The 26,943-nt window shown below is 53.2% G+C and overlaps 1 protein-coding gene across 1 annotated transcript in view; it reads left to right on the top strand.

Annotated features, from left to right (window-relative positions):
* Positions 1 to 26,943, top strand: part of ZBTB7C (zinc finger and BTB domain containing 7C) — a 280,877-nt gene that overhangs the window by 243,747 nt on the left and 10,187 nt on the right. The window contains exon 3 of the mRNA XM_040632533.1: positions 22,152 to 23,378. Coding sequence (XP_040488467.1) covers positions 22,168 to 23,378 — 1,211 coding nt within the window. The 5' untranslated portion in view covers positions 22,152 to 22,167. The remainder of the gene's footprint in view (positions 1 to 22,151; positions 23,379 to 26,943) is intronic.

Genomic DNA, 26,943 nt, shown 5'->3' on the forward strand with positions numbered 1-26,943 from the left:
CCCACCCATCGTTGCCTGGGCCTCCACCCCACAGTGAAGAGCTGAGTCACAGGGAAGCTAAAGCCAGGCCCCATGTGGTCACCGCAGTCCCCGTGCCAGAGCGAGCTCCAGGCCGTGACTGGAAGTGCACGCTGAATTGGCTGCCATAACCAGGTGGAAAAGCTTTTTTCTCCCTCTGAGCCTCAGCATCTTCAACTAGAAAAGACTCTGTCCAGCCCTGACATCCTAGAGCCTTCTTCAGATGTTTGCAGATGGCATTTCCATCTTGTTCCGCCATTATCCCAGTTTGGGGCCTTTGGGTGCTCTCTGCTGGAGCTCGAAGAATGGAAGTCCTCTCCTTACTGGATGCCTGGGACATGTGACTTCCCAGCTCCTGGCTCCCTCTCCTCATAGGAAAGTGGGGGTAGAAATGACCAGCTCCCAGGCACGGTTATCAGAAGGATTAAATGAGGATAATATACACAGAAGAACCCACTCAATACCTGGCACATAGTAGGTGCTCAAGAAATGGCGTGTGGGATTGAAAATACTCCGGATGCGTTGACACGCTCAGTGTTCAGTGGTTCTGTGGATTGGAATGGTACGATGTTAAGCACAGACGTGATACTGGAGACCAAATAGTGTAGAAATCCAGCTAACTCAGGCCCTTCTGGGGGAGGGATAGAGGGAACTTATCTCCTCTCCCAGGGATCAGACCTCTTCAGAGGCACCAACCAGATGCTCCCTTCAGCTCTCAAACTGAATACCCGAGAACAAATGGAGCGTTTCACACTGGTTGTGTTTGTAACGTTTGGAGGATGCAGCATTTGTGAAGCAGTACTGGGCTGAAGGTTTTCAGAGGAAATCCTTTTTATTCCTAACCAAAATTGTTTAATCGGAAGAAATAAGGTTCTCCCTTTTTTTTCCCTTGGGAGTTTTAGCTCATGTAAATTTTCTGGTTTAGCATTTTGCTCTCCTTGCTGCATAAAAGCGCAGGTGCGCGGCGTGCGGCCGGGCCCAGCGTTAGGAGAAGGATGAAGCTTACGCAAGCGTTTGCCACTCATGAGGCTCTCCCATTCTTTACTATTTATGTTTCCAGTCATTTCCCCCTTAGGAAAGTCAAGGTCATACTGACCACTTCGAGGTAACCGGGCGCACACACGCTCAACGAGTCACTCAACAAACATGCCCAATACCTACTGGTGAGAAGTTCCGTGCTCCATCCCGTGCAGGCTACAGAGAAGCAAACCTTACTGTCAAGGCACTTACATTCTGGTCCTGTGGGCCCCATCCTTTTAAAAATGAGGATCCTTTTTGAAGCTCAAAACATTTCATGGACCTCCAGCTGGCTGTACCTGTCTCTTATAATTCAGTCGCGGTGTTACGTGCATTCGTGTTGAATTCATTACAATCCCATCTGCATGCATTGGAAAACTAGCCATACATGTGTGTGTGCCTCAGCATACTAATGGAGTTGGGGGTTCCTTTGGGTCTGAAGACCCAAGTAGGGAAGACCCCTCCTTGTCTCCAACAGCCTTGGGTCTGAAGACCCAAGTAGGGAAGACCCCTCCTTGTCTCCAACAGCCTGAGGGGCTTGCCTACTGAGTGCCCAGGACTATTGGAGGGACCCAGGGCTCAGGCTGGAGAGGGTGAGAGCAGTCCTAATAAAGGGGGGCGGAGAGCTCCAGGGCTGGAACGCACCAGTTGGCTGGCCCCTCCGTTGCAGACTGTGGTGAGTGTTGGGATGAAGGGGAAAAGGAAGGAATGACACTTTCCTGGGGGAATATATAAGTAATCCAACTTTTGCCCCATCCTACTGCTGTCTGTTAGGACACCTTCCTCCCTACCCCTTCTCTCTGATGAGCTTTGCATCTGGGTACATATTGTTCCTTTTACAGTTTTAATAACTGAAGCTTTATAAATCGTCTGTAGCCACTTCCAAGATGTCCTGCCCCCCTCACTGCGTGGAAAATTCCTTGGCCTGTGCCTGCTAGAGCAGGGTCGTGCATACTCCTGTCTCTACCTTGTCCAATCCCATCCCAGCATCAACACTCCATGGCTGCTTGGGGTTGCATCAGACATATTTCTCTCCTTCCTGGCAGCCCCTGTCACCCCGAGCACCTCACATCCCAGGTCAATCACTATAACACCCATTTTCCAGGCATATCTCCATGGGCTAAGGGCTAGGAGAGAGGCAAGGAAGGGAACATGGAGGCCAGGCACCTAATTCAGGAAGGCTTCCTGGAGGAGGTGATGCTGGGCAAAGTCTCAAAGGATGAGCAAGAATCAGCCCAATAGCAGTGAAGGAGGGTGAGGAGGTCCGGAGGGAGATTCAGCAGACAGGACAGAATGAGCAAGGCCGAGGTAGTGGGAGTCAGGCATGCCGGGAATGCCTTCCAGTTGTTGGGGACAGGTCGTTTGCAGGAGACAGATGAGCAAGGTAGGCAAGGGCCATGTGGTGGCACCGGTGGCTGCAGCAGGAACGGAGAGGAGAGCACAGATGAGAAAGATGGTGGCACTGGGATGGCGCATTGATGTTGGGAGCAAGGGGGCGAAAGAGAGGGAGACCCGTGACCTCAGCCAAGGTTTGGGACCTGGGTAGCTAACTTGGAAGCAGAGACGTGGTGGAAGGAGCAAAGGTTGACCTCCTGAGTCCCCACTCGGTCTGCTCCCTACTTTTCCTTTCTTCCAGGGGACTATAGCTTATTTGTTTGTTCCTCCCCTCCTCTGCTTCTCCCGCTGGCACGAACTCCCCAGAAAAGCTAAAAATTCATCTCATCTGACCCAAATCAGAGGGTGGATGAGCTGGGGCTTTATTACACACTGGTTAAAATGGGTCTCGTGGGAGAGGATGGGCTCCGTTATAATTGTATCTTTGGTCACCTCCACCCACCCAGCCAAAAAAATGGGGGGGGGGGTCTGCGTCTGTGTAGACACCATTTTACAAAAGGGCTCTCCTCCTCCCTTCAACCTTTGTTGATTAGTCTTGGAAAATCAGCCTCCTGGCCTGGGAAAGAGATGGGCGGTGGGAGGGAGTTGCGGGGGAGGGGAGGTCATGTCCTCCCACCCACTGCCTTTAGGGAAAAGAGCCTGGGCCGTTTCGGAGCTGTGTCTCTGGGGACAGAGCAGGCAGCTCGGGCTCCGTGAGGGACTGGGGCGGGGGGCTGCTTTAAAAGCAGCAGTTCCCTTTACAGTATTTTTCTTTATGATTCTTAAACTCCTAAACTGTTCTTTGGGCTTAAGCGCACCATCTATTCAGAACTGAGTGTCAGAAATGCTGAAAGGAGGCTGTCACTCTGGCTTTGAAAGAAATATTTTTGGAAAGGGTGTGGAGCAAGCAATAAATCACGAGTAGCAGTCAGGGTACTAAGTACCAGACGACAGCCCTTTCCGGGCCCTCTTCTCGCGCCCGCCCTCTGGGGGACTCCTGGAAGTGGGTTGTGAGTCTGACTCACTGGGGAACACTCAGAAGGCTCCCCCATGAATGCCGCGGGGTGAGGGTGAGCTGTGGGTCTTAGATGGTGGGTTTGCAGGTATTCTGTGAGCTGCGTGCGTGCGTAGGTGGCTCCTGGTGGGAACATCCCGCACCTGCTTGCTGTGGCCTTTCACTTACTTGCCTTCCCTTCACAAGTAGTAAGCCAGAAAAATCACCGTGGCTCTCTCCCTCTGTCTCCAGCCCCCCTACTAGTCATGATGGGAGATCTAGGGGAATTATAACCCACACATGTTTACTGTTTTGTTGGGGAGCCAAGATGACACACGTGAAAAGCTAGGCAGAGTAAATGGGCGAGGGCCCAGGGGTAAGGTCCAACGCCCAGAGGGTTTGAAAGAAATGTGCATTCGGTAGCTGTTGCTGCGTAACAAAAGTGCCCCCCAAACTTTAGCAGCTTAAAACAACAGCATTTATTATCCTCATGACTTTTATAGTCAGGAATTCAGGAGCTGCTTCGCTGGGGAGTTCCGGCCCAGGGTTTCCCATGAGATGGCACAAAAGATATGGACTGACGGGCTGCAGTCATCTTTGGGCTTGATTGGGACTGAAAGATCTGCTTCTAACATCGTTCACACACACAGCTGGCAGCTTGTTGCTGGTTGCTGGTGGGACGCCTCAGTTCCTCCCTTTGAAACTGTCCATAGGCTGCTTAAGTATCTCCCAACATGGTGCTGGTTTCCCCCACAGCGAGAGTTCCAAAAGAAAGCAAGGGAAAAGTGGCAATGTCTCTTATAACCTAGCTTTGGAAGTCACACACCATCACATCCTTGTGTTCTGTGGTCACACAGACCAACCTTGATACAATGCGAGAGGGAATTCACAAGATGTGAATACCAGGAAGTGAGGATCACTGGGGGCCATCTTGGAGGCTGACTGACACACAATGGAAAGTCACCTTGGGTTAGACAGGGAGAAGGGAGATGCAAGCAGGGTCTTGAAAAGACTGGGATGACAGGAGAGGTGGAACTAGAGGCGTGAGCAGACTCAGAAACAGATGCAGAAGCTGAAATGAGTATGGTGTGTTTGGAGAGCAATGCAAAGAGAGAGTCGACATTAGACAACTCTGGGAAATAAATCAAGACCAGACTATAAAGGACTATGATGGGCAGACCGGGATGGTGAGATCCCCTAAAGGGAGCCATAGAAAGTTCTGTACAAAACAGGGAGTGGGGGAGGCTCAGACTCTTACTATCTGGGCACCTTGAGTGGGTCCCTTCAACCCTGTAGAGCTCAGTGGCCACATCTGTAAAATGGGCATCATGAATGAGTTAATGTATGTGAAACACGTGGTTCACTAGAAAGCAGTAGGCTTTGATTGTTGTAATGATCACCATTTGCAGCCAGACCCTCCTAGGAGTCCCGCCATTCACATGATGTTAAAAACACATCAGGGCTCCTCCTCTTCCCTCTGTCGGAACAGCAAAGTCTCCTGAGGCAGAAACCGTGTGCTCTTCCACTATCGAAGAATCTCCCTCTCACCCATGGCCTACCTTTTCTAGCCCCAGAAATATTGCTGTGTGGTAGGCAGGTGCTGGACAGAACCTGGGCTACCCCTAATATCCTACAGTTGTATCCTACAAGACTTGATAGCAGCCAAAGCGTGTCCTCATCCAATTCTCATCTGATCTGTACAACCACCTCTGAGATAGACAACCCAGTGTGCTTCACCCCGTTTTTTTTTTTAAAGATCTTATTTATTTATTCGACAGAGATAGAGACAGCCAGTGAGAGAGGGAACACAAGCAGGGGGAGTGGGAGAGGAAGAAGCAGGCTCACAGCGTAAGAGCCTGATGTGGGGCTCAATCCCATAACGCCAGGATCACGCCCTGAGCCGAAGGCAGACGCTTACCGCTGTGCCACCCAGGCGCCCCGCTTCACCCCGTTTTACAGACAGAAAAACGGAGACAGAGTAGTTGAAGAGCCCTACAATAAACCGACACTGATCAGACATTACAAAAAATCCCACGGAAGATTTGGGAGTTTGTCAAAGAGGGGAGAGAATCCAAATCACTCAATATTTTTAATAGTAATGGCTTTAAAATTCAAATATCACCTCTATCAACAGCGGATATAGGAAAATAAATCTACCTTCCACCCCTCACTGGCAGTTCTCCGACCCCGTCTTGAGAGCACCAATAACCAACTCTTAGTGTGTCTTTCCAAAGATAGCCCAAGCATCTGCAAACAGATGTGTGTACATGGTCATCTTTTTCTTTCCAAACATGGCAATGAGCCATGCGCTAGGCACCCTGCTTCGGGGTTAAATCTGAGCGATAATTCTCTATATAGCCATATACAGGTACCCCTCCTTTGTAAGGGCTGCCTAGAACTCCGCCCTGTATCAAGCTAGCCCCCCATTGATGAACATATTGTTTTCTTCTAGTCTTTGTGTCTAGAATCAATGCTGCGGGGGTGAGCTTTGTCCATCAGTTGGGCACATGTGGTAATAAAACTATAAGATAAAAATCTATAAGGGAAATTTCTAGATCATCAGAATTTTTAATTTTTGCCCTTCTGCCAGATGAAAATTAAGATCTATTTCTATTTAATCTTCGTGTATTTAATGCTGAATGATATTTGATCATTTTTTGCATATTTAAAAGCTCCTTTCCTGTGATCTTCCCGTTCCTGCTTTTTGCCCATCTTTCTAGCAAGCTGTTGATCTTTTCCTGATTTAATATAAGCTCTCTTTATAAAGGAAATTAGTCCTTCATCAGATGTTTTGCAAATATTTTTCCCAGTTTATTTGTGCTTTGATTTCGTTATAGAATTCTTGATGTGCACGAATTTTTAAGTCATTATTTAGTCAAATGTATGAATCTTTTACGGCTTCTAGATTTTCTGTCTTACTTAGAAAAGCAGTTACCTTTGAGATTATAAACTCATTCTCCAATATTTCCTTTTAGTGATTTTTTTTTAAACTTTTAAATCTTTGCTGTACCTGTCATTTATTTTGCATAAGGAGTGAGGAAAAGATCTAAGTTTTGTTTTGTTTTGTTTCCTATATGTTTTGGCCGGTTGTCCCAGTCCCACTTATTGAAAAATTCATCTTAAAATAGAAATTGAGTTCCCCCCTTTATTGTATGCTAAATTTATACAGATATGAATTTATATGAGTCTATTTATGGACTGTCTATGACTTTCTATTGATCTGTCTCACTGTTCAGGATCCAGTGCCAAATATTTTATGTTTATGGTTTTATAATGTGTTTTCCTATCTGTTAAGGCTAGTCTCCCTACTCCCATTACTCATCTGTTCCAAAACTCTCTCAGCCATTCTTAAATGCTTATTTTTCTGCATGAACTTCAGAGTCCACTTAACTAATTTCCATAGAAATTCTGGCTGATATTTTTATCGGGATCATATGGCATTTATTGAACAATTTAGGGGGCATTGGCATGTTTCCAACATGATGGCTCCGTACCCAAGAGCAGGGCGTATCTTTCCACTTAAGTGTTTCTAAAAAGTGCTTCAGTCACTTCTCTTTGTATGGGTCTTGCACATTTCTTATGAGCTTATTCCTAAGTGTTACATCTACTTTTGTTGCCAAGTAAATGGGCTCCTCTAACATATTTTTGAACTTGTCCATTGTTTATATAGGAAAGTATCCAATCATATCCTCTGCAAATAATGGGTTTTTGCCAACTCTCTTCTAACTTTTTAACTTTATAATTCTTATTCAATATGTTTGATCTTGAGACTTCAAAGGGGGACCAGACTTCCTTAGGTGTGAGGAAATCACTGAGCCCACTCCAGCTCGTCAGTGGGTCAGCCAGGCTTCTTTGGGCTAAGGGGGGGGGGGGGGGGGGGCGAGGATTCTTGTGCCTTGAGAATATTTTCAGTGTAATTTGTGATAATCTTGACCAAAGCTCTCAGTGCAGATGGAACATGAGTGGTGAGTGGTGGTGGGTAGGGGAGGGCAGGGCAGGGCAGGGTGAGGGTTGGGGGTGGGGTAGTTACTCTGAAAGGTGCTGGCAGGTGAGGCACCTCCCCAGAGCCTGTGAAAGAGTCCAGGCCTTGGTGCTGGGCTCCTGTGGCTGAGCACGGACGTGGCAGAGGGAGGAAAGGCTCCTGTTCTTGGGTTTTGCATTGGAGAAACCAAACCTACAGGGGAGGCCGGACTCCCAGGGCCAGGCTCACAAAGGGATGCCTGCTGCACCCCATACGGGGCCTCCCCATCACAGCAGCCCGGCACTGGGGTCCTGCTGTGTAGCCCGGACCCCCACCTCTCCCTTACCGGCCTCACGTTCCTGATCGTAGCACCCAGACCACACTGGATTCCTTCTTCGTTCCCGTTTCCACCTAATATTTTGCTGTGGGTTAGTCTCACCTGCTCAGAAAGGCTGGAAGCCCCCCAAAAGCGGGTTTGGGGTCTTGTTTTAAACCCTACATAGCGTGAAGCCCAGGTCGAGCACATAATTGAGTAATTGATGACCATTGTAAACTGATTGACTGATGTTCCACGAGGAAACCACTCATGACAAATGAGTTTTCACTCACATCTTAATTGTCCTTTCTTTGGAAAGGGCTTCTGGAACTGTACAGTCGTCAACTTCTGCAGCGGGCAAGGAAGGACATTACAGCAGAGGAGAGACTGGGCTGGAGTATAAATAGGAAAAGGAAATGCTTGGACTTTCCCAGCGCAATAAAAGTTCTATATAATACTATTCTATGTAACTGTGCAATTAAGCCTGAAAATTGCAAGCTTCCAGTTGGTTCTTCCCAGCCAAACACCAGGCGGTTCTCGTGGTGGATGGCGCCTGCTTAGAAGAAAAGAGCAAGATCGGAGGCAAATCTGAGGTTTCACTTCCTTTGGAAAACACAAGCAGAGCCGGGATCCTTGAGGCCATCCAGCTGGGCGGCTAAGCCCGGCGCTGTCTGCACACTGAGGCGGACAGTGGCAGGGAGGCAGAAGTGTTTTTCCAGGGCCGAGGCATAACTAGGACAGCTTACACCTGGGCTGAGGCCTGGGAGTGTGGTTCTGTCCTCCTGCCTCCCACAGCCCCCACCTCTGCTGGAGCCCTTCCCCACCCAATCCCACCCGAGGTCTGGCACCCAGAGAAGGGCAGGGACGTGGCTGTGAATAATGGGGAGCTACCTCATGGGTCAGAAAGTACAGCCTCTTAGCTGGTTTCCAGCTGCCCTTCCCTACCCACTCTGGGACTGCCTCTTGCTGACACTGACCTCAAACGCAGTGCCAGGCAGATTCCTCTCCCATCCAGAACCTTCCCAGACTTCCTTCCCGTGGCCTCTTACACAGTCCAGATGTTTGGGAGGCCTCACCTCCCTGCTTCCCATCCCCTCATCCCCCCCAAGACTCCCCAAAGAGTGAGCAACAGCCATGAAGCCCAGCACCCCACTACTCGTTGCTCCAACACTGCTGAGCTCCAGCGTCTTGCTTTCCACACACTGTTCTCTCTGCCAGAATGTTCTTCTTTCCCTGCCCCACACCCTGGCTGCCTGGGCGCCTTCAAGCTCAGCCCCCACATCACTTTGTCGGTGGGGTACCCTCCCCGACCCCTGCAGAGCCCCTGCCTCCTGCCCCCAGGGGACCTGTCCACACCTCTGGGCTGGCACTCCGCACTCCTAGGGTTAAGTCTGTATTGTGAGTTCTTAGGGCCAGGAATTCCACCCTTCCCTCCCTGCTGCTCCAGCCGTCTGTAGAAAGGGCAAACTCTACCAGCTGAGAGGTAGCCTTGAGGCCCGTTCAGGACACGTGGGGCCCAGCCGCCCGGGTTCAAGTCCCAGCTCTACCTCAGTCTGCCCATTTGCAAAATGGGGTAACGATGATGGCACTGGCTACCTCGTGGGGTTTTTGAGAGGATTAAATGAGAGACTCACATAAAATATTTGGAACAGCGACTGGTGTCCAACGAGCACCCCCCCACCCCGTACATCTCAGTTACCAGTTTGATTCCCTTGCTCTCAGTTGGAGGCAGCTCAGAATTAACCCTCTGTCTCCCACAGGTTGTCTCTCTGTCCATCGGTGTCTCTGTCTGTGCCCCCACAGCCTCCCGCAGGGCCTGAGGGATTGTTTGTGAAGAATTCGTGCACATTCTGGAGAAGCGACTTCCAGACTCTGCCCCACCACCGCCCGGCTCCAGGACCATCCGAGTGTCAGGGAGATAAACGCAGAGTCAGTGTCCTCAGCCTCCCGCGGGGGCACAGGGAGGCTGTGGGTCTCCATCCTGTTGGGTCTCCATCACTCCATCACTCTGCCTTGTGTGGTCAAATGCTCGTCCCGCCCTGAGTTTGTAGAACGCCCATCCTTTGAAAGCCCAAAGTATGTTCACACTTATTTCCTCTTGTAACCTGGCCACGTCCCTGTGACACCTGGCAGGGGAGGGCTGCACAGAACCAGGAAATTCACAGTTGGGTGAAACAGCCCCAAGATAGCAGAAGTTGAGCTGTTCATGACCTTGGAATCCAAGGATCAATCCTGGAACCCAAATATTTAAAGTGGACTAGCTGGAGGATAGCACAGAGCAGTCCGGTCTGAGGCAGCAGTCTCCTGGTCTTCGGTTAAAGAAGAAACTACAGCTTGGAGAGGGAGCTTGGCTGGTCCAAGGTCACCTGTAATTCAGCCTCAGGGCAGAGATCAGTTGTAAACGCAGGCTTTAATTGCACTTCCTCCCCAAAAGGGGTTAGCCCCTCTCTGCAGACTGCACACCCAGGCATTTCTCAGCCCTTACTCCTCGTGCCCTTTCCCAAAACCAACTTGGCCTTTCTGAGCCCCAGCTATGGCTCTCTCCCCTGGCCCCGGCTTTCCCTTCTTTCCCCTTGTAAAGTCCCCTATGGCGGTGCAGTGGCTTCGCACCGTGGGCACTTGGCTCACAGTGATGCAGGGGCAGAGAGCAGGCAGAGGCTGGCCAGTTCTGCGGCCACCTTGGTGCCTTCTGGAAGAGACACTAAAATATCCCCAGGAAGAGTGGAAATCAGGTGCCACTTAACCCAAGAGTCCATGCACAACCCCTTAAATAACTAATAAAATCTAAACCATTCCCCCTCCCCCGCAGGAGACAGCATCTCTGGACAGAGATGCTAAAGAGAGGGGCGCTCCCAGCGGGTGGGCGCACCCCCTCCCCGCCCCCCAGCGCTGGGTGCCCAGGCTGATGCCCGCTGGGGAGGCCAGCTGAGCAGCCGGCGCACCTGAAAAGGCAGCCAGAGGCAGCGGAGACTCTGCGACTCGCTAACACGGGGCCTAGAGCTGTTTATGGGAGACAAGTGATTTATTTTATTATCTAAATTTTCAGTGGCTTAATAAGGTTTAATAAGCCTCCCAAGGAGTTTTCTGGCTCAGGAAATCGCCTGTAATAAACACAAGTAGTAAATCCTTTATTTTGAACATAAAGAGGTGTGCAATTTTTCTTAAAAGAAAACAAGTCGTCCCTGCCCCCCTTCACCTCATCCTCTAATAAATAAAGGATGAATAAATAATGAAAGAACAGCAGCTTGAAGGGGCACCACTTTATTTGGCCCGGGGCTCCCACGGGCCAACTGGCCGGTGCTCCAGCCATCACAGGGGGACCCTCCTGCTGGATGCTCTGCTGGCAGCCCCTCCCGCCTCCCTGCAACTCACTGGAGAGGGCCCTCGTTGTGTTCCTGAGGCTATGCAGCCCACTCGAGAACCTTCTCTTTCTATCTTTCCTGCAAGGTTACTCATTGGCAGTAGAAAAGTTGATGGCCTTGTTTGGGGGGGGGGGAGCACATATGCGAGTTCTTCCACAGTCTTTTAACCACATTGCTTTATGACCTTGACCTCACTTTACTTCTGTTTCCTGATCTGCAAAACGGGTACAATATCAAGGCGGTGAAAGTACTTTGCAAAGTAAAAGGCTTCACACCACCCCTTGGGTGAGGGGTTGGGGGCACACACACCCTTTGGATTCACCCAGATGCTTGCAGGCAGATGCTGCAAAGAAGAAGGGGTTCGTCTAGGGAGAAACTGAGCAGCTCTGACACTCATACCTCCGTGTCCCTCCATCACCAACGTCCGGGTACGGAGCCGCCCCCCGTTCTTCCTCGCCCATCTCTCAGGCCCCCCTCCTAGGTACCCCTCAAGTCTGTCCCCTAGAGTATGTTTCACTCCTGTAAGAATTTTTGAGGAAAGAAGCCCACCTGGCTTTTACCCCTACTCCAACCCCTATGGGTGGTTCCAGACCTTGTTCTGATCAAACCAAACCAATGCAGGGTGTGGGGGGAGATGGAGGTGGCGATGATGGGAGGGTGGGCGTTGGCAAGGGATGAAGCGTGATACCATGGACAGTCTGGGCTACAAGGCAGGAGGTCTGGGGTCTTTGTCTCTTACCTAGTTCTGTGACCTTGGGCAAGTGTGTTTACCGGCATGAGCTTAGGCTTCTCGTCAGCAAAGTAGGCCAAATAATTCCTTCTGTACTGGGGATCCTAGGAAAATGTATGGAGAAGAGCAGAGGAGGACAAGCGTCTCAGAATCTAGCGCTGGACTGCACGAAGCATTGTGGACTGAGGCTTCAGCAGAGAAACAGTGAAGCAGGAACTCGGGCAGCTGATTACAGGAGAAAAACGCTCAGACCCCCAGCCACAGGGACAGAAAACCTAGCCATGGCTGGGATGAGAACCCAGGAGTGCCTGACTCTCAGGCCTGGCCCCTGGCCCGGCCCGCACATGTCTTGTCCTGTGGATGGGGCGGGGAATGAGGCATTGGAGGAAAGAGAAGGGGAAGCACAATTGTGGGGGGGGGGGCGGGGGAGCTGAATTCCAGCTGTCAGGAAACTCCTGGCATGGCCATCACCTTTGGCAGAGGAGGGAAGCTCAGAACTCATTTCACAGAAACCAGCCAGCTCCCAGCCCCAGGCCCGAGGCGCGCTGGGGACTGTGGGCTCTGGGTGTGTCCTGGCCGGGTGGCAGAGCAGGTGGGGCCGGCTTCTCCCAGCTGCGGGCACCCTGCCTGGGGTGCTCCGGCAGGCAGGCTGGAAGTTGAAGTAGCCCGGCCCAGCCTCCCAGCCCACACGTCTGGCCCCAGCTTCTGGGGCAGCCGAGGCCCCGGGGCATTCCGGGGCCAAGGGGTGTGGCTGCCCTGCTTAGGGGAACTGCCAAGGGCTGGGTGGGGTCCGCCCGGCAGAGGTCTGTGGGGCTAGCCAGCAGCTTGGGTCAGGCCCCCCTGCCCCTCTTTTGCTCTGGCCCACCAGCCCCTTGCAGGTTTCAGGGCCTACACAGACCACCGCCTGTAGGATATGAGTGGCTGCCACCCAGCCTCATTACCAGGTCTGGAAAAGAAAGCCACATATGTTCCCAGCCCCTTTGCGGCCCCCTCACCCTCACGGCGGCCACCAATTCTGCCAGGTGGCTTTGAAGCTCCGTGCCCAGGCAGGGGAGGAGCCGGGGCTCGAGACCAGTGGGGCTGCTCCCAGGGCAGCGGGAGTCTGCCGGCTGGGGCCAGCCTGCCCTGGGGATTTGGCAGATAGAAGCATCATCCTCAGCCCCAGATTTGCTGAACTGAGCAGGATTCAGAGAGATCCTGGGCTTGTGGATCAAAGCAATAGAATTGTCCCTAAAATCACACCACCAAGGCAGCCAACAAGGACAGGAAAGAGATGGGACTGGAGTAGGCATCAAGTCCCACCCTGCTGTTTTCTAGCTGTGTGACTTGGGGCAGGTCACTTAACCTCTCTGATCCCCATCCATTGGGGGTCATAATAAGGATGAAATTAAGGAATATAAGTGCCTTATGAATGACAGGGCTCTCTTCAAATGCTAGGTGTCCCCAAGCAGAGGGCTGGAGCCACCCTACTGCCCTTTACGACTTCAGGTTTATCCCCACTGTGTTTTTGAACCGATCTCATTCATTCAGCATCTACTGTAGTCCTGGTTGATGGTATCCGGAAAATGGCCCAGATGTAGAAGAAGCAGACCTTGCCTTAGAGCAGGTGAGATCTAGGCCATTACTTCCCTGTTTCCCAGATAAGCAAACTGAGAGCAGCCAGAGTATGTCATTTGCCTACCATGCACGTCACATTCCTGGTAAAACCAGTCCGAGAACATGGGTCCCCGACTAGCACCTCACGGGGGGCACCGTCATCTATCAGAGGACAGAGGCTGGGGCATTAGAATGCCCTGGTGTGAGTTCTAACTAATCTGCTGTGTGACCTTGGGCACAGGCTCCTGTCTGTGCCTCATTTTCCCCATCTGTAAAATGGGCATAAAGTTTATGCCAGCCTTGCCTACTTCCTGGATTAGAAGTACAGGAGACAAGAGCCATGGAAGGGCCTTGGAAGATTGTCATGCCCTACACGAGCCAGGGGTGGCCCTGGGAGCACGTAAAGGCTGTTCTCGGGGTATCATTGGGAGAGGTGCTTAAATAGTGTGGGCTTCTAGAAAACTATGCGAAAGGCAAACTAGTTCCCAGTAAGGTCCTACTTCCCTCTGCCAAGACATCTGTTAGGGGTTCACATCCTTCCTGGACTTCGTCACTGCGGATGCTTCTTGAGAGCTGACTGTGTACCAGGGGCACTTCACGCGCCTTACGTCATCACACCCACAGGATGACTCGAGGGAGAGACCTGACTGTCATCCCCATTGCACAGATGAGGAAACCGAGCTCGAGGAGGGTAATGGCCAGAGGCCATCAGCAGGGGAGCCCGGATGTGGACCCAGGCAGTCTGAGAACGGGCCCTCACCCTCCACCACCCCGAGTAGGGCCTCCTGTTCCCAGAAGGCCATCAGTCCCCTTCAGGCACCTGCTGGCTGAACACCGCTTCTTCCACGATCCCACTTGGGATCCAGGTTGAACGTAGTTTCAGAGGGGATTCTGGAAACCTAAAGCCTTCCAGATCCAAATGGTGCTCTTCCCGCCCCCCTGTCCGGTGAAACGCTCTCTACCCTGCACAGCACAGACAAGGCCGCTCCTCCTGAGAGCCGGGCCTGATCGCCCGGCCATGGGTCTCTGGTGCCTTTCTGTCCGTACCTCTCATTTGTACTTGGCACTGAGACCCCTGACACACATGGGTCTCAGCCCCCTGGCACACATCCCTCGGCCCTGGCTCTGATAAATCTCCAAAGTTAGAGACAAGCTTTGGGGAGAAGCATTCAAATCCCAGTTAGACTTTGGAGGAGGCAGCATGGTGGAGGGGAATGAACACGAGCGTTGGCACCAAGTGCCCCTGGGTTCAAATCCTGCCGTGACACTTGCCGGCTTGTGGCTTTGGTAGCTCACTTACACTCTGCATACCGGCTTCTGGATCTCTAAATTGGAGGTGAGGATGAAAAATAGGTACCTTTCAGAACTGTGTCAGCTGAGGAAGAATTTGAGGTGCAATGACCGACTTGTTACGAGCCATCCATAAATGGTAGCTAGTATCGATTATTATTGTAAATGCTAGCCAGCTCGCTTGACTGGTTATGAAACAGGACACAGAATGATACCAAAATTCAAGTCACATTCAAGAAATTTGTACTGGAGGACTTCTAAAGCTGGGTTTCTTTCCCCTTCCTCCCTCCCTCCCTCCCTCCCTTTTCTTTCTTTCTTTCTTTCTTTCTTTCGGGAGAGAGAGAGTGAGCTGCGGGAGGTGGTGAGGGAGGGGCAGAAGGAGGGAGAGAATCTTAAGCAGTCTCCACACTCGGCCTGGAGCCTGATGTGGGGCTCAGTCTCAGGACCCTGAGATCATGACCTGAGCCAAAATCAAGAGTTGGATGCTTAACCAACTGAGCCACCCAGGCACCCCTAAAGCCAGGTTTCTATAAGGCATTCCTTATAGAATATTCCTGATGGCCCTTCCAATCGCCCTGCCCCCACCACTTTTCTGTTTCTTTTATAGGACCACTCCTCCCCTCCTTAGCTAGTACACTGATGGCATGCCCCCTCCTCCTGGTTGGGAGAGAGAGGGTCACAAGCACCATACCTGGGGTGAATAATGTTCTCATTCTACAGTTGAGTAAACAGAGGCCCAGAGATGAGAAGTGCTGCTTTGGTCAGACAAGGCTACTCAGACCTCCCTGGGCTCTAGAACCTTCCCCGGAGGGCAGAGGCCCAGGGGAGGTCCTCCGGAGTGATGACCACATTGGAGAAGTTTTCACCCATCCTGCGTTCTCCCTCTTCCACCTCCTTCCACCATCTCCAAGCTCCTCTTCCCCCTCTTCCCCTCTCTCCCACTTCCCCCTGTGTTTCTGATCTTTGGGGTTTTTTCCTATCCCCTCCCAACCAGAGGTTTATATTTTGCATTATGCCTCTCCCGACTGCTGAGAGTTTTTGTTTGGTTTTGTGTGTGTGTGTGTGTTTGTGTGTGTGTGTGTGTGTGATTCTCTTTCCTGAGTGTGTTATTCTTGGAGACAGGACTGCCCTGGGCTTGGGCGATGGAGGGGATGGAGGAAGGGGATAGAGGGCCTGGGCGGGAAGGTGGGGGTGTGGCGTGGCATCCCCTTGGGGACACTGCAGTCTGCTGGCCCTCTAGGGCATGGGAATCTTAGGGTCACCAGGGAAGCTCCCAGAGTGCACTGAGGGGGCACTTCTTCCCAAAGAGACAATGAAATAGCGAGCGGCAACCCCGCCTCCTGCCTGGAAAAACAGCCCCCAGTGACATGATTACATCCGCTCCTCCAGGAATGGGACAAAAGCTGTGAACCAAGGCACACTGAAAAGTCGTTGCTGGGCAGGCAGGCCAGCCTTCGTGTCCAGGGTCACCCAGGCCTGTTGCCCCCTCCTCATCTCCATTTTGCACCTGTAGCTTCTTGAAATCATGACAATAGTTACCAGGTTTTCCATGACCTTGAGATGATAAGATGAAGAAACAGAAGCCCAGAGAGGCAGAGGGGACTCCCAAAGTCACACAGCTAAGGGTTCCCGATTCCCAGTCCCAGCAGACATGACTCCAAGAGCACGCGAGATGGGACATTTAGTTAGGGACGGCCACTCTCCATTCCCTAGTGGGCTCCAATGAGACTCTGACCACCAACCCACAGGTCAGTGGGTTGTGTCTCCTCTATTTTAAAAGGTGGGAGAAAGCTTAAATAATTGTAAGAATTTTCTCTGAGAAACATTTAAAACGTGTTTGTCTTTAAAGGAATAAGCCCTTAGCAAGCAAGAAAACCTGGCTCTCCATAAAGAACTGATTTTCTGGGATTTTACTGATCTTGACTTGATACTTAACAGTCACAGTTTCATTTACAAACCATCACCTGAGATGTGTCTCTGAGCACAAGGACCCTGCTGCCCATGTGGCAGCTCGGTGGGAATTTGGAGAAGGTGCCATTTCCTCACTACGTCTACTTGCATCTATCAAAACAGCCTTGTAAAACGCTGATTTTGTTAGACTGAAGCTTTTAACCGCCATCTGCTCAACAGTGCATATCTATAATGTCTGTGAAGTCAGTAGTGCCCCTGTGTAAGCCACCTATTGCTGCATAACAAATCCTCTAAAATCAAGAAACTTAAACCAAAAGTAAACGTTTGCTATCTCACAGTATCTGCGGGTCAGGAATTCAGGAGTAGCTTGGCTAGGTGCCTTCGGTTCAGCATCTTTTGGAGAGTTACAGGCAGGCTGTCAGTGGGGCCACTGTCATCTGAAGGCTTGACTGGGGCCAGAGGACCCACTCTCACAGTGGCTCATTTGCACAGCTGGTGAGCTGGTGCTGGCTGCTGGCAGGAAGCCATGGTCCCTTGCCATGTGTACCTCTCCATAGGACTGCTTGAGTGTCCCCATAACATGGCAGCTGGCTTCCCCCAGAAAGCCTTTTATGACCTCCTGTCAGAAGTCACACACCATCACGTCCACAAACGCCATTGGTTACTCAGGTCAGCCCTATTCATGAGGAAGGGGACCACTCAAGGCCATAAGTCCTTGCTACCAGGAGGCAGGAATCATGGGGTGGGGGACAACTTTGAGTCTGCCCTTAGAGGCGGTGCCATTGTACAGTGAAGACCTGCACAACAGTAATTTCAGTGCTGCCGGGCCCCTGCCGTAGACCTTCACCAACCGCGTGCCGGGACCGTGCTAAGCATCGTAATGACAGTCTGCCCTCAAGCAGCTTAGAATCTAGCAGAAACACCAAGACACAGAAAATACATTACAGTACAAGGCAGAGTAAGATAAATGGCTGGAGTCATCAGGAGTTCGGGAGATTAAAGGCTGGAGAGGCCTGGCATCTGAACTGAGAGATGGAGAAAGGGTATCTGAGTGGAGTCTTGAAGTGTGGGTGGTGTGGGGCCCCCTGGAGAAGGAGGATGCTGGATGTGCGGGGTGGTGGGTGCTGTCCAGCCAGGAGCTTGGCATGAGCAAAGGCACAGAGGCTGAGAAGCAAGATTCGTGTTGGATTAGAGGAAAGAGGGTGCAGGGCTAGGATGTGGGGCACATGTGGGATCAGTGCTGTGGACAGTCAGCTCAGAAGGTGCCACGGGAAAGCCTGATGGAGCCTCAGCTCCGTCTCCTCCTCTCCCCTCCTCCCCTGTCGCCCGGCGGAGCTTTGCCAGAACCCCCAGCAAGGGGGCTGCTGGCATGGAGCAGGGGAGGCTGCCCAGGAGCAAGTGGGTGAGTTCTAGGGTCCCCCTTGGGGTCTCAGAGGAGCCACTGCCCACTCTGACGAAGGCAGCGTCCCGGAGCTTGCTTGGGAAGTCTTCCTGATGCTGCAGCCCCTGTGTCCGGCCATGCCCTTGTCTGCCCACTGCCCCTGCCTGCGTGGCCCTCCCGGGAAGGTAAGGCCAACCTCCCCTGCCGACCCAAATCCTTCCCACCCCTCCTGCACAGAGCCACGCCTGAGCCCCTCTGAATGCCCGGAGTCTGGGCCCCTCAGGTGATGGCGGGGACCGCCGGCCCTTCTTGGTTGCCTCTGTGGAGCAGGGGTAGGAGGTAGGTCGGTTGTGGTTAAGAGCTTGGCCTGGGGAGCCAGGCTTCAGACTGAGATCCTTATGCCATGACTTTATGTTTCTGTGATTTATCCTTTGCGCCTCCTTCTCCGCCTCTGTAAGATAGGGACGCTGATGATGATAGGAGCTAAATCCCAGTGGTTGTGAAGATGAGCAGGCCTGAGGCCTGATGACGGTCCTGATCCTCATTCCTGCGGAGAGAAGGTGCTGGCCGAGGTTGGCCCGGCCCTGTCCTGCCAGTCGGCCCTAGGAGGCCTGAGTGTCTGAAGCAGGAAGCTGGGGGCCAAGGCGGTGGGGACCAGGGTCCTCAGGTCCCCTTACTCACTGCACAGAAGGTCATGTTGCACCTGGCTGCAACGAGCCGCCCACCTGGGACGCACAGCAGCCATGGCAGCTGTGAAGGAGCCACCCAGCCTGGAGCCTCTCAACTTGCCGGGGATTCTCAAGCCCTCCACTTTCCCTCTGGCGCCCACCATGACAGCAGGGAGGCCTGGGGTGTCAGAGAAGGAAGGAGCCTCAGAACTCACTCTGTGGCACGGACAGTGGAAGCCCGCAGGCTGGGGATGCCCTCCTTGGTCAGAGAGAAAGAGGGGAGTCCTACATAGGACCTCAGGGGGAGCTGAGCCTCCCAGAGAGATGTAGAAGTGGAATGGTTTCTCAGTAGACGAGAACCAAGTTAAATGGGGCCATTCAGAGCAGAACTTGGCCCCCCAGACCTAGAGCGCCTTGGTGGGACTGCCCACTTTGCACTTGCTGTTCCCAAAGCCTGGAATACTGTTCCCTACATTGTCCCATGACTGGATCCTTCTCACCATCCAGGCAAAGGACACCTCCTCAAGGAGGCCCTCCCTGACCACTCTGAGTAAAGTAGTCTCCCTTTCCCCACCACCTCACCCACTACTGTAGATAGATGATAAATAACATTGGGGTGGAAGAAGATTTATTAATTGGTTTAGGTTGTTTCCTATCATTTGATTTTTTAAATTGAACTTTTTATTTTTGACGTAATTTGTTGATTCACGTTTGGTTTTAAGAAATAATCCAGATATCCCACGTCCACCTTACCCAGTTTTCTCCAATGGTAACAGCTTTCAAGATCACAGTAAGACATCAACCACGAAACTGATCTTGACGCAGTCTAATTACAGGACATTCCTGTCACCAGGAGGGTCGCTCCTGTGGCCCTTTGATAGCCACGCCCACCTTCCTCCTGCCCCGCCCCCTCCTCAGCCACTAGCAACCCCTCCCATGTTCCGCATCTCTATAATTATGCCACCTTGAGAACATTATGTAAATGGAATCATACAGGATGTAACCTATTGGTATTGGCTCTTCTCACGCTGGCTTATCCAGGGATTTTTATGTATCAGTAGCTCCTTCCTTTTGATTGCTGACTAGTCCTCCCCGGTATGGACACGCCACGGCTTGATGAACCATTCACCTGTTAAAGGACAGCCGGGTTCCTTCCAGTTACTGACTACTATACGCGAAGCTGCTGGGAACATTTGCATTGAGGTTGCGTAGATCCAAGTCTTTCTTTCCCTGGGATAAGTGCTCAAGAGTGGCCTGCTGCGTCATATGGTAGCTGCAGATTTAGGTTTTTAAGAAACCACCAAATTGTTCTCCAGAGAGGCTGTACCATTTTGCATGCCCACCAGCAATGGCTGAGTGGTCCAGTTTCCCCACATCCTTGCCAGCATTCAGTGTTATCACTGTTTTTATTTTAGCCATTCTGAGAGGTGTGTGGGGAGCTCTCATTCCTCTTTGGTGAATCTTGCGTATCTTCATCACAGTTACGTCTCTGCAAACTGGGTTAGAGCAAGGGCCTTCTTAGTCTGCTCTCTGTGCGTCCCCAGAGGTCAGGGCAGTGCCTGGTGGAGGGAGAAACCCAGTGACTGTTTAGGGAATGAGTGCACAGCCTGTGGGGTCTCTGGCCCTTTTAAAGATGAGAAGGTGGGAAGGCAGCAAGGCCTTCATTCTGGGAAAGCTTCTGAGCCCCTCCTCCCAGTGGGATGGCTCAGGGAAGCCTTGGGCCCTTGGTGATGGGAGGGGATGGGAGGGGAAGGAGCACCAGCACCCTGCACTTCCCGCCAAGCTCCTGGTACCTCCAGACCCCCTTCCGGGCACATACTGTGTGCCCAGCACTCCTCGCTCCTCCCCTCCCACTGCATCTGCCTTCCCAGGGTAGAAACATCCAGAAGATAAAAGTGTGGAGATCCCCAAAGCTCTTCCCATGGGAGCACAAGGCTTTCATGTTGTGTTTTTATTTTTATTTTCTCTCCACTGTAATCGCACTGGGGTACGGGCCGGGCCTTTGCTAGGATTTATGCATGGGCCACAATCAAGCTTTGCCCTAAGAAGAAGGGTCCTCCAGGTAGTGGCACAAAAATTGAGCTGGCTTTTTGTCCAGGTCGAATCTGCTGACTTGGGCTGTGAGTCTTGCTCCCTGCAGGGAGGTGATACCTGGTGTCCTCTGTCCTGCACCTCTCCCTCCTGGTGGCTCTCACTGGCCACACTTCATTTTTATATATATAGAATGCTAAGGGGTCTCAGAAGAGGCTTCTCCCTGTAGGGGATGCGTTTCCCTGAGGGTAACAGAATACAGACAGGATACATTAACGAACAAGATACTCGAATTTAACACGGAATTTAAATGTGTATTTATACCTGAAACAGCTCACAGATATACATATAGAGGAGGTCAGTATTTAAAAAAAAAAAAAAAAAAAGATCAAGATTTGCCAAAGGAGAGAAACTTCATCAACTGAGATGAAGCCAGAAGTGAGGTCCACAAGGCAAAACCTATGCCCTAAGGCCCCCATTCCTGTGCCGAAAATGGGCCACGAAATTGGTTTTAAGGTTCCTAGTGGCTGTATTCGTGCTCGGCCTGCCATAAGAGAGCAGCCCGGGCTCCTACAACAGAGATGGATTTTCTCACGGTTCCGGAGGCTGAAAGTGCAAGGTCAAGGTGTCTGCAGGTTTGGTTTCTTCTGAGGCTTCTCTCCTTGACTTGTCTTCTCACCATGTCTTCATGGGGTGGTCCCTCCGTGTGTGTCTGTGGCCTCCTTTCCTCCTACAAGGATACCAGTCAGACCAGATGAGGGCTCACTCCTACGACCTGGTTGTAACTTTAATCACCTCCTCAAAGGCCTTACCTCCAAAGACGGTCACATTGTGAGATACCGAGGGTTAAGACTTCAACATAAACGGGGTGGGCGGGGCACCCCAGCTCAGCTCCTAACAGGAGCCAATAGGATCAAGAGGGTCATGCATTATCTGAGTCAGAGGTTTGGGGGAAAAAAACAAAAAACAAAAACCACACACACACACACAAAAACAGAGCATTTTCCCAGCAGGAGCCCTGAGTGGTAAGAGAACTTCCCCCTATGGCCTTGACCCATGGTTGTCGTGGGAGTAGGTGGTGGACGCCATCCCCGTAGCACACAGAGCGGTTGAGGCTCACGTGGTCCATTCTGGTGTTTCGCAGCTGCTTGCTAATGAAGTGGAATTCAGTGAAAACGTGCTCGCGAGAAGCTTCCACAGCCTGGGCTGCATGGCATATGCCAGCTGCCCGGTGAGAAGCCTGACTCCAAGGGCCTCTGGGGTCCCCGGAGAGAGCCTGCATGTCGGACAGTGAAAAGCCAGGCTCTGAGCTGCAGGGGGTGTTTGGCAAAGCCAAGGGGGAGGAGGGCCGGCCTCCTGGTGGAGGGGGAGGCCTTAAGCAAAGGCAGAGGTGCTGCGGGCAGCGCACCTGCCAGCCTGGCCTCCCCGGGGGCCCCAACGCTGGGGGTCCCCTCCCGGGACGACACCTCTAACCCCGGTCTCCTCTCTGTGCATCCCCTCAGGGCTCTGGCTGAGACCATGGCCAATGGCATCGACGAGCTCATCGGCATTCCCTTCCCCAACCACAGCAGCGAGGTCCTGTGCAGCCTAAACGAGCAGCGGCACGATGGCCTGCTCTGCGACGTGCTGCTGGTGGTGCAGGAGCAGGAGTACCGCACGCACCGCTCCGTCCTGGCGGCCTGCAGCAAGTACTTCAAGAAGCTCTTCACGGCCGGCGCCCTAGCCAGCCAGCCGTACGTCTACGAGATCGACTTCGTCCAGCCCGAGGCCCTGGCCGCCATCCTGGACTTCGCCTACACCTCCACGCTCACCATCACCGCCTCCAACGTCAAGCACGTCCTCAACGCCGCCAGGATGCTGGAGATCCAGTGCATCGTGAACGTGTGTCTGGAGATCATGGAGCCCGGCGGGGACGGCGGGGAGGAGGACGACAAGGAGGATGACGATGACGACGAGGATGACGAGGACGAGGAGGATGAGGAAGAAGAGGAGGAGGAAGAGGAGGAGGATGACGATGACGACACGGAGGACTTTGCCGATCAAGAAAACTTGCCTGACCCCCAGGACATCAACTGCCACCAAAGCCCTTCCAAGACGGACCATCTCACAGAGAAGGCCTACTCGGACACGCCCAGGGACTTCCCCGACTCCTTCCAGGCCGGCGGCCCCGGGCATCTGGGCGTGATCCGGGACTTCTCCATCGAATCTCTGCTGAGGGAGAACCTGTACCCCAAGGCCAACATCACCGACAGGAGACCCTCCTTATCTCCGTTCGCCCCCGACTTCTTCCCGCACCTCTGGCCAGGGGACTTCGGTGCCTTCGCCCAGCTGCCCGAGCAGCCCATGGACAGTGGGCCACTGGACCTGGTCATCAAGAACCGGAAGATCAAGGAGGAGGAGAAGGAGGAGCTGCCCCCACCCCCACCGCCCCCCTTCCCTAGCGACTTCTTCAAGGACATGTTCCCCGACCTTCCCGGGGGGCCGCTGGGCCCCATCAAGGCGGAGAGTGACTACGGTGCCTATCTCAACTTCCTGAGTGCCACCCACCTGGGGGGCCTCTTCCCGCCCTGGCCGCTGGTGGAGGAGCGCAAGCTGAAGCCCAAGGCCTCCCAGCAGTGCCCCATTTGCCACAAAGTCATCATGGGGGCCGGGAAGCTGCCGCGGCACATGAGGACCCACACCGGGGAGAAGCCATACATGTGCAATATCTGTGAGGTCCGCTTCACCAGGTGCGTATCACTGCCCTCGGGGGGGTCGGAGTAGGGCACGGAGGGCTGGGATGGAGACAGCCGGTTCGGGGGAAGCCCAGCTGGATCCAAGATGCATGGCAAGTTTATTTGCTCGAAGGCGTGCTAGGCATTACCTGGTGTGGGGATTTCCAAACTCGTTTTAAGAGCTAAAATGTTTTCGAAATACAGTATGAGGTGGAAGGCCAGGATAGGGTAGAGATGAGAGCAGAGCTGTTCTGGGTAAGTCAGAAGGGAGGGGCCTCGGCCCCTTGCTTGCTTGACCTCCCTCTCCCCTTCCCCACTGTGGATCCAGGGAGCCAGGTTGAAGCCCCCGCGTGGAGTGCCGCCTCTTTATTTCACTGGGTGCACGCTCGGCCTGCCAGGGACTGTCCTAAGTGTGCCGCACAGGCCGTCGTCACGGCCACGCCCTGGAAGGTGGAGAGGTGCCGTGGCCTTTGTCTGCAGATGAGCAGTCTGCCCCCTGTGGCCAGGTGGCCGCCGCCGTAAGCACGCGGAGAGGAAAACGCCCGAGCTGGGACTCATATGACAGCAAAACCTGTGACCAGGAGCCCCCAGAGACCCCTGTAGTCCTCTCAGTCCTCTTCTGGATCTGATCTGAGGGATAAGCCTCTTAATGTTCTCCCCCTTGACTCTCCACGTTAGGAAGGGGTTAACTTTATGTGGTTATAAAATTTGAAATTTGAAATCAATACATTACAAACCCTCCATCTTTCACAGACTCTGTGCCGTTCAGCAAGTGTGTGCTACGTACCTTCTCTCACTGCGACTTGTGGGTTCAAAACTGACTGGTGGGATGCCGTGGGCTCAGATGTGTTCCCTGCTCGGTTTTGCTGGCCCTCATCTTGGGAAAACATGGTCTTTTGGTGCTGTTTGTGGTCACTGGTGTGAGGCTGACCCTCCCGGCCACTTCGACAGTGGAGAAAGTTCCAGTGAGTGGTGTTGTATCAGGGCTTGGTGATTTCTGTGGATCGAATGTGGACAGAGCCTGGTGGACACCTGCCCCGTGACCATGACTTCCCTGACTAGGTCCTTTCCCCTCACTGCCTCTGTCCCTGGCAAAGAACTCCCCTTGAGACCCACACTTGTGCCAGTGGTGCCATTACCCCATATCCTCTTGGAGATTTCTCTTTGGGAACTGCTGGGGGCTCGTTGTTTGGATTTTCCTCGGTGGGCCCCAGCTTTGGCCTTTGAGGAGAGAGTGACTTTTTTAAAATTAATTAGTTAATTTTTTTTTTTGAGCCAAGTTGAATAATAGCAAATCAGGAACAGTACTTTTCAGAGGAAAAAATAAGATGAGTCTTATAAAGTAATGAGATCCACTATCTTGGGTGGCTTCAAAACTCTATTTGAGGTTTCCTGAGAAGGGTATCAGAAATCTGTTCATGTGACAGTGGCATGGCTAGCAGAGCTCTGCGGGCTCCTCTGGTGACTGTTTCAAGGGACAATACTGGTTGTTTCCAAGGTGGCCTTGGGGTCCCCGCACAGCTGCTTCTGCGAGGGAAACCCCAAACAGAATCTCTTCCAAATGCTTGGAGCTGGCAGTGGAGGGAACGTCTCCAGGTGCAGAGGGGCAGGGCCCCACGTACCCCAGGTGCGGCCCCTTCTTCCCCACAGTGCTGACCTCAGGGCGCTCTGTTCCTGTTACTGCCACTGAGCAGCTGGACCCAGAGTGCCTGGGACTCCCCTCCCCTGGGATATCCCTCACTAATGGCCCTGCCACGCTAGTCACCCCCACCACCCCACCGCCACCACTGCCTTCCCCTGAATTCACCTTCGCCCCACAGGCCAGGCTAGAACACCTGGACGACGTGTGACAAAAGCACGGGGATAATATTGGGGAGATAAACTAGGGCGCAATCCACCTTCGAGTACCATTCACCCATCTCCAGCCTGTGACTCCCAGCCCAGTCCCTTGGGAATGACTTCAAAGACAAGGACACTCTTCACGGGCCAGACCCAGCAAAGCCAGGTCCCAAGTCAGCCAGAACACCCCCTCCTCCCATCTGGGGTCCACATCCCTAATTTCCCACACCTGTTGCCTTCACACAGGGCTGACTCCGGGACCCCTCTTCCCTTCAGGGGAGCCCCGGCTATTTGGCTACAGGGGGATGCACGTCTCAGCATGCCACACGGCGAGCCTGCCCAGCACCCCAAGTCCCTTCCCTCTCTGGCCCTCCCCCCCCCCCCGGGCCTTTCCCACACACACAGCCTTCTGCGCAGGCCACACCAGTCTGTGGGCCCTGCCTTCCCTAGGGAAAGTGTTAACTTGGTCAGTCACTGCAGACAGACTTCTTGCCCTCCTGACACAAGAACATTCTCTGAGTAGGCCTCCTGGTTCAGGCAGGACACTGGGTTGTATAGGAGGGCTGCATTCCAGAACCCTCCCTCCCAGCGCATTCCTGATGATCACTTAGGGGGCCTCTGTGCTGGTAGCTTCACCAGCCCTCCCCGCCAGATCAGCCGTGGGTCTGCCCTGCCCTGCCCTCCCTCCGGTCCGTCCCTGCTCAGCTCAGCTCCCGCCATCTGGGCCCCCTTGAAGCAGCTGCATTCCTGCCTCAGTCAGCACCTCCCCTCACCCAGCTCCCACTGGGCTCTGACCCTGCTGAGAAAGATCAGAGTTGCTCTTGGGGGCCCCCTTCCCAGGAGCAGAGGCGCCCCGGAGTGGGGGGGAGGTTGGACATTTTCCTGGCCTTCTCACACAAGGGACTCTGGGGACTTGATTTCATACCGTGGGCTGTGGCTGACCGCCCTCCCTATCACATTCTTCGGAATAGCTGGCCCCTGCTTCCCTCCTGCCCCCTCCCGGAGCTGCCCCGCAAGGCTTCTTCTCTGTCCCCTGGCCTGTCCCGGTTGGGTTTCTCATACCTCTCCCTGTAGTCAAGTCCCCCTGCAGCCCTTCCACGGGGACCTTCTTGGGGGCTGACTCCCTGCACCACCGCCCACAACACCTTCCCTCCCTCCCCAGATGGAGAGGCACTTATTTCAGCAGCCGCTTAAAGCAGCCGCTGCCTCTTTGACTCAATTCCCAGCCTCCCTTGCCAGGCCAAGCCGCTCCTGGGACCCTGGCCCCCCAGAGGCTGAGGGAGCCTGGACTGGCCGCCCTCGACTCCTCCTCTTGGACACTCTTTTCCCTTTCTTTCCTTAAACACAGCTGAGCTTCCGCTCGCTGGTCAGGCCTCCTTTCCCTTCCCCTTGATGCTGACCCCACCTCCCATCACCCCAAGGGATGTTGGAGGAGCCCACCCTCCTGCAAAGTGGCCCTTTGGCCCGGGCTCCAAGTTATGGCCTCAGATGCCAACTCCCAGGATGTCCACGCCCCATGGGAACGTGGTGGTGGAAGGATCGGGGAGTCCTTCCCACAGAACCCATTCTGCCCCTAAAGCCCTCCCTGTAGCTCTCCTTCTATGGTTCTCCAAGAAGAGAGGGGAAGGCCTCCCCCGCCATGGTGTTGTCTCTTCCTTGGCGTCAGACCCTCACCTCTCGATTTTAACCAGCCCTGGGGACCATTGGCTTTCCACTGATCCTTCCAGAAATGAGACACCCC

This window comes from Ursus maritimus, unplaced genomic scaffold (genome assembly GCF_017311325.1).
Source record: "Ursus maritimus isolate PB19 unplaced genomic scaffold, ASM1731132v1 scaffold_18, whole genome shotgun sequence".
Lineage (NCBI taxonomy): Eukaryota > Metazoa > Chordata > Mammalia > Carnivora > Ursidae > Ursus > Ursus maritimus.